Genomic DNA, 8,093 nt, shown 5'->3' on the forward strand with positions numbered 1-8,093 from the left:
TCCCAGGAACTCCTTCACCTGCTAGCAAATCAGAAAAGGTGCCAATGATTCCGGTTAGTAGGATGTGGTTTGAAGGGCTCCTGTATGGTGGTCATAGAATACTGAAGTTTCCCACAATAATCCATCAGAATCTGGATTTTTATTTTTCAAAACATGGCGACTTTCATCCAATACAGGGTGAGTATGGCACTACAGTTCCATTAACTTCAATGGGGCTAAGCTGCATTACCAGACAACCCCTGGATGGCAGGTTTTGTGTGCCTTCTGGAAGGAATCAGCCAGGTTTTCTAATCCTAAACAACCCTGTCCTGATGAGTCTGGTGGATACGTGCAGCCCCTCAAGTTCTAACATGCACTAATTATAGGAGGTCTAATACATCTATAGGGCCTCAATCCACAGTCAGGGCGTGCTGGCATCTGTGATTACACAAAGGCCGGAGAAGCATGGGTTGGAGACAGGGTGAAGTTATGGTCACATATTTATGAAAGCTGTAAAATTTAAAGGACAGAAAATAAACAGCAGGACCATAATGGCAGTAAAGCACTGCAGCTTTCAGCAATCACCTGGCGGTCCTGCTTCAAGAAAAGACATCTTTTATATGATTGGATAATGTCGTTTTAAGAGGACAATCTGGTAACTCTCAGATGTCAAATAATTCAAGCATTTTCAATGTGAATAAATATAGAAGCAGTACAGCACAGAGTTAAAAGAACACACAATCTAGAATTATTTATTGGGGAAATAAAGAATTGGCTAAACTAGACATGCCATGGTCCCCACAAGTATGATCAGCCCCCACAAAGTATGGCGTGACCCAGCCCACCACACAGTAATGGCCTCTAAACAGTAAGAGGCCCCCCATAGCAGTCCTCAACATAGTACGATTTCCTCCATACAATATAATGCCCTCCGCACAGTATAATGGCCTCCCCTCAGTATGATGGTCCCCATACAAGCCTCCACACAGTATGGATTGCCACCACACAGTATAATGCCCTCCGCACAGTATAATGGTCCCCATACAAGCCTCCACACACACACAACTATACAAACAGCAATATGCCACCACATAGTATATTGGCCTCCCTAATAGTATGATGGCCTCCATACACACTATAATGACCCCTACAGCTCTCCACACGTTATAATGGCCCCAACACAGCCTTCCACAGTTTGATGGCATCCACACGGCCCTCCAAACAGTACAATTGCCCCACACAACATAATGGTCCCCAATGATGGCCCCACAAACACACAAAAACAGTTTGATCATGCCCACATACAGCTCATGGACCCAAAGCTCCCCCCACTTTAGTGATGTTATTGCGCCAACTGCACTGAGACTCAGATGCACAGGGAGAATCATGGAACAGTAAGCCTACGGCTCCCTCTTCCATCATTTTCAACTGGATCTGCATCTATGAGGCAGGTACAGTTGAAAGAATGAAGCCAAGTAGGAAAGGGGAGGGAAAGGACCTGGTGCCAGCACATGGTACCCCCAAATCACAGTCCAGATAGCAGCATCTGTTAGCAGTACGCCACTGGCTATAGTATTGTAATGCATTCTACTAGCTGTAGTATACGTGCAATCCATTTATGATGGACTATAGAATATCTTGATATGTTTATTGCAGTCACCCCACTTGGTATTATTTTATCTAACACTACTGTATGGCAGTTAGACCTTATGTGAGATTAAATGTGAATATTATCCAGCAGGAGATGTAAAAACAGCTCCGTGCATGTGACCTTATCAACAAGTCTATGTGCGGAGTTAAATATAATTTAGGACAAAAACCTCAATGATGAAAAGTTAGTTTATATAATGAACCATTCATTCAAGTAAAAAACAAGGACATATTAATATTTTCATATTGTTTATTAGAAAGGTAAAAAAAGGCACATTGTGTGGATTTGCACTTGAACATCAAGTATATATATTTTTGTAAACGTTATTAAAGCAGCATGTCAGAATACAAAACACTATTGAAATGAATACTAATGCTTGTCACATACTGTTTACTGCAGTAGAGCTACATAACAGAACCTCTTCTAGCTGCCAATGAATCAGTAGTGAGAGGAGCAAAAAAGAAATACAACCTTGGTCCCAAAACTAAACGGTACTTTTCAGTTTTGAGAAGTCATCCTCTATGAGAGGTAGAGCTAAAACACGTTTAGTGCAGACCAGCTGCCAAAGCATATAGAAAATAAAAAATAAAAAATAATTGCATTTCTCCCAGTGCACTTAATGCTAACCTTCAATACTTGTGTGCCTACACTGCAAATGTATAGTCACAGCTAGGTGCTCTAAACCCCATAGGAAAAAAACAAAAAGATGATACAAGAAGTTATAATAAAACTTCACCATGTACATGATCATTTCATTATTAGTGCAGAAATTCATGCAATGTAAATATCGTCGACTAAACTTGGCAGTGGAAATGTGAGCCCATATGCAGCCAGACAAGACAGGAAAATGGCAGTAATCTGGCAACACAGGGGGTCAAAAAAACAAAATGTTTTGGAAACATTAACAACCTAAAAAGGTTCCCTCAGTCAGCAATTGTGAAATACCCCTTTAAGCCTTCATGTGATTGCAATGGCCCGTGTTACAGACATTTCATTCATTTTTTTTCCACATAAAATATTAACATTCTTCAATTACAAGTTCTTCAGAACTGTACAGTTTCTTTTTCAGAACCTTAAACCCAGGGCTGAGTTTCATCGACAGCCCAGACCCAGGGACCGGTTTAGTGCTAAAAAGACCTTGGATTCTAGGCCATAACCTAGAGTCAAGTTTAAGCAGGATGGTGATGTGGAAAGTAGGTACCACAGACGGATCCACTTCTAGCTGTGCCACCGTGTGGCATTTCTTGCCCTGCTCCACACAAACGTCAATAAAGGCACCCCTGAGACCGCAAGGCTCCGTGTAGGCCAGGTGCATCAGTTCTTGACCCAAATGGCAAAGAAGATCATCAGGGAGGAGGAATTTGGAACATCTCAGAGAATTAATGTTTACATTGTTCAGGCTTCTCTTTATCATTTTGAGAACATTGGGACACAATTGTTCTCCTTCAGGGTCACAGAGCAGTTCAGAATCTGGTATGGAAATCTTATCAGAGTTATCAGAGTCATCAAAGTCTAGAATAGAAGAAAGAATTCAACATTAGTCTCAAAAAAACTAAAACAATCTGCTTTATACAAAAAAGGTTACAGTGACAATAGATCAAAATATTAAGAAGAAAAATAAAAAACAACGTACCGCATTCAGAGAATGAGCCGCTACTCGAAAGGGATTCACAGTCCGAATTGGGAAGGCTGGAACATCTGTCAGACAAGTCCACGCACTTCCCATTCCACAGGTCTTGGGGTTCTTCAAGGATTGGTGATGGCAGAGCCCTAGGAATAGAATAGATGATACCACCCCTGGCAGGCATGACTGATGCTTTGGAGAGCTTGGACAAAAACAAGGAATCACTGCAAAGAAGAAAAAACACAATTCTGTCAATTACTGCAGGATGGGATCATTGCATCACAGATCCAATAAAACAGCTGGAGGTTTCCTAAAAGCCAGAGGACAGCGCTGATCATCTAGTGTGGAAACTCTGGGTACATCACCAGTTATTAAATGACTCCAAAATGTGTGAAACTAGATCCAATGAGAATTGTACGGCAGCGGAGATCCTAGACAAGTCATATCTCATGGGGTCACTGATTCATTTAATGGGGAACCAGTGATGTTCTGCAGACTCTGCAGCAGTGGTCAGTGGCCAATTTGTCACAAAACTAAAGATCAGACTATTCCAACTACCATCATGATACAAAATAAAGTACATGCAGGTCCGAGTCATTCATTTTACAGCTAAAGACAACAGTAAACAGCAGTGAATGGAACTATGGAAAGTGATACTTACAGTGCTGGGTGTGAAGAGACAGGTAAAAGGCTTGATGAAGCGAAGAAACTAACGTATGAAATAAAAGAATACGAAATAAATATTGATTTAAGTGCTAAAACTGTGCGCTGGCAGTCGCAAGGCTACACTGCTGTGCGCACCGGTGCGGGCTACCATCCCTGGCACTGGCACCTTTCTCGCTTGCCCGGCCGCTTATATACAGGACTGATTCTGGCCCCGCCCACAAAGCGGAGGCTCGACCTGACCGAACGTTCTATCCACGCCCCTATTCCTTGTGCGGCCCAATGAGAATTCAGCGCACGTTCACAACGTTCTATCCTGCCCGGTTACTCGCCGCTTACAGCTGTCTGCGTTAAAGGGAGAGTGTTTATTGCAGGAGGGAGGAGGAGGGAGGGGGGATGGAGGGATGGAGGGAGGAGGAGGGAGGAGGGGGCGGCTTCAGACAAAGCCTCCAGTTCTCATTTCTGCGCTCTGCTCGCCTCTCTGCTGCATTGCTTTGTACTCTTGTTTTTCTTTCTTGCAGGACCAAGCCTCCGTCCCTCCCCCTAATGCTCGCAGCCGATCAACATGTTGTTTTTCTCGGGCATCAACACTGCAGTTACTTGATGTACTGATCGCTACAGAGAATGATGGAAGTTTCTAGAAAGTGATCAAACGATCTCTGTGTATAGAGCAGAATGTTTGCACTTCACGATCGGGTATGGCAGAGCCTCCTGCACCGATCTACAGACGATCGGACGATTGCTGCATTAGTCTGTCCACAGCTAGGACCACCTGCATTTGTTTGGCTGGGTCAGGACGGTGCATGGGATACCAGTGATGATGGATCCATGGTAGAGCTGCAGGTCCTGTACACAATATTGTTCTCAGTACTCTCAGTTACATTGTACATTTACTTAATAAATATGTAAAAAATGAAGTTGCACTGTACAAACCCATTGTTCATTAGACCTATAGAAAATGATAATATAACAATTAGTGTCATAAGAACATTGCATCAAAACATCAACATAAACAGCTCAGCCTATGGAGATCGCTGCCTGTGACATGTGGCCCCAATGCTGGACCGAGGAGGACCCTCATGCTCAGCCTGTCTGTAGGTGACAAGGGCCAGAGCCTGAAGTACATGGAAGAGCACATGGACGATGCCATGTAACCTGGTGAAGCGGTCCTCATCCCTGTAGTCTCAGCTAACTCACTTTTCATAGCTAAACCATTAGCCATTATTATTTATGCTCCTAAAGAGCCTGTTCACACAGTGCGGATGCTGCAGCTCCTTCATGTACAGTGTACCAAGGGATCCCCTAAGGATTCTAAGCTGCAATTCTCTGCACATCACATGTACAGTAAGTATAGAAATCTACCTGCCCCATAGCCTGTGGCTGAAACATCATTGCCTGCTCACCATGATGGTGCATAGCCATTCATGAGCATTTATTTGCGATTGTATATTTTAGGGAAAAAAATAAATATATATATATTTACATATATGATTGTATAAAAATATATCATATATATACGATAAATTATTCTATTTTTTATATTTTTTTTATTATGCTTTACCTATATAGCAGCATCATATTCCACAGCGCTGTACAGACATCATCATCATGGTTCCATTTGGGGCTCACAAGCTAAACTCCCTAGCGGTATGTCTTTGGAGTGTGTGTATGTATGTATATATATATATATTTTTTTTTAAGTGTGACTAAATGAATAGATAAATGCTATATTTGTGATCGTATTTATTCTTATCACTATAAGTGGTGTTTATAAGATGATACGTGCTATATCATATGATGAGCATAGTTGTGCTGTGCATATGATGCCCCTTTGCCCCAGGGCTAGGAGACTACATTACTGGGCTTATGGGAGCGCGGGCAGCAGACTGTTCTGCACGTATCATAACAGCTGGAAATCATTCGTGTCCTCTGCTGCCCCTAGCGGTTGTAATACAAACTGTACCTCCCTCACTGTAACCACACAGTGCCATTGCATCAGGATTGCTGCAGCATGATCTCACATTCCAGCACAGTCTACTGGAAATCAACAGCATAGATTACATCAGGCAAAATGCCTTAAATCTGACTCCCAGTCATCTGGATATTAACAGCCAGTCAGCATGAGGCAATGCAGTGGATTTATGGTTTTGAGCTTTTGCAGCAGATTTTCAAATGAATTTTACTTCATAGTATTGTTATAGTTCACTTTCGCTAACTTGTTGCACTCAGTGGCATAACTGCTGGAGGGTCCCACCCGGAGTGCCGCCAATGCAGTTCAGCTCTACAGTAGAACAAGCAGACTGTCTCCCTGCACTACCGCTCTCCATTCTATAAGTCGCAGGTCATTTTAGGCCTGCAGGCTGCAGAACAGCAGGTCCCGGTGGAGCGACATGATCACGTCTCGACAAGCAAAGGGTGTCAAAGTCCCGATGCAATGATGACCGGGACCTGGCTGCCGCTGGACTCACCGGGGTGAGTACTAAGGGGGCACTCAGGGCCGGCTCCAGGTTTTCGTGGGCCCTGGGTGAAGAGTCTCAGTGGTCCACTTTAACATATACCATGATTCATGATGCACAGATACAGCAGAGAAATATAGGTGTAGTACAATGCCAAAGATTTGACTTACTTCTTACAGTACATGAGTGATATCTATTGTAAATTCTACAACAGCTCAGAAACTGGCGAATCCTGCCAGCCCTGGGGGGATTCAAAAGGTTTCATTTTAGACTGGACCGTATAGTCCTCCATACAGTATTATGGGCACCACATAGTCTTCCATACAGTTTTATGGGCACCACATAGTCTTCCATACAGTATTATGGGCACCACATAGTCCTCCATACAGTATTATGGGCACCACATAGTCCTCCATAGAGTATTATAAGCACTACTTAGTCTTCCATACAGTATAATGAGCCCCATATATTGCTCCATACAGTATAATGAGCCCCATATATTGCTCCATGTAGTATAATGAGTCCCATATATTGCTGAATAATGAGCCTTAAAAATAGTGCTTCATACAATATAATGAGCCCCATATATTGCTCCATACAGTGTAATAAGCCCCATAAATGCTCCATGCAGAATAATGGACTCAATATATTGATACATACAGAATAATGGATCCCATATAATGCTCCATATATAATGGGCCCCATATAATGCTTCATGCAATATGGGCCCCATATAATACTCCAAACAGAATTGGCCCTATATAATGCTCCATACAGAATAATTGGCCCCATATAATGCTCTATACAGAAAAATGGGCCCCATATAATGCTCCATACAGTATAATGGACCCCGTATTTTGATCCATACAGTATGAGACCCATATAACGCTCTATACAGAATGGGACCCAGATAATGCTCTATACAGAATGGGCCCCATATATTGCTCCATACAGAATGGGCTTCATATATTGCTCCATACAGAATAATTGACCCTGTATAATGCCCCATACAGTATGGGCACCATATAATGCTCCATACAGTATTATGGGTGCCACATAGTCCTCCAAACAGTATTATGGGCACCATATAGTCCTTCATACTGTATTATGGGCAACACATTGTCCTCCAGACTGTATTATAGGCACTTCATAGTCTTCATACAGTATTATGGGCACAATATAGTCTTCCATACAGTATTATGGGCACAGTATAGTCTTCCATACAGTATTATGGGCACCACATAGTCCTCCATATAGTATTATGGGCACCACATAGTCCGTCATACGGTATTATAAGCATCACATGGTCCTCCACACAGTATTATGGGCACCACATAGTCCGTCATAAGTTATTATGGGCATCACATAGTCCTCCATACAGTAATATAAGCACCACATAGTACTACATACAAAACCTACAAGAGAAAAAAAATGAGCAAAAACTCTGCTGTAAATAAGTAAAAAGCAAAAAGTGCATCTAAGGCTGGGTTCACATTGCGTTTACAGCAGCCCGTTCAACACATACGGTAACGGGCTGCTGTAAACGCAAGTGCCGGTATGGCAGCACGCTAGCGCAGATAGAGCATCTGCTAGCTCTATCTGTGCTAGCAGTGACGGACCCAGAAACGCTGCAGCCCGCGTCTCAGGGTCCGTCAGTCAATGATGGCACATCCCTAGCGCACGCCCATTGTGGGTGTGCGCTAGCGATGCGTCCAACTTA

The 8,093-nt window shown here is 42.9% G+C and overlaps 1 protein-coding gene across 1 annotated transcript; it reads right to left on the reverse strand.

Moving 5' to 3' along the window:
- Positions 1-1,861: 1,861 nt before the first annotated feature.
- On the reverse strand, positions 1,862-4,084 carry DDIT4 (DNA damage inducible transcript 4). The gene is made up of 3 exons (XM_077259127.1): positions 3,916-4,084; positions 3,264-3,478; positions 1,862-3,142 (listed from the first exon to the last, which is right to left on the reverse strand). The coding sequence occupies exons 2-3, from the start codon at positions 3,436-3,438 to the stop codon at positions 2,649-2,651; spliced, it is 669 nt and encodes a 222-aa protein (XP_077115242.1). The 5' UTR covers positions 3,439-3,478; positions 3,916-4,084; the 3' UTR covers positions 1,862-2,648.
- Positions 4,085-8,093: the final 4,009 nt, after the last annotated feature.

This window comes from Ranitomeya variabilis, chromosome 4 (assembly GCF_051348905.1).
Source record: "Ranitomeya variabilis isolate aRanVar5 chromosome 4, aRanVar5.hap1, whole genome shotgun sequence".
Classification (NCBI taxonomy): domain Eukaryota; kingdom Metazoa; phylum Chordata; class Amphibia; order Anura; family Dendrobatidae; genus Ranitomeya; species Ranitomeya variabilis.

Excerpts from the sequence above, each read along its gene's own strand:
- DDIT4 (XM_077259127.1), bottom strand. The coding sequence starts at position 3,438 with ATGCCTGCCAGGGGTGGTATCATCTATTCTATTCCTAGGGCTCTGCCA. Across the intron at positions 3,143-3,263 it reads CGGCTCATTCTCTGAATGCG|ACTTTGATGACTCTGATAAC; the intron begins GTACGTTGTTTT and ends CTTCTATTCTAG.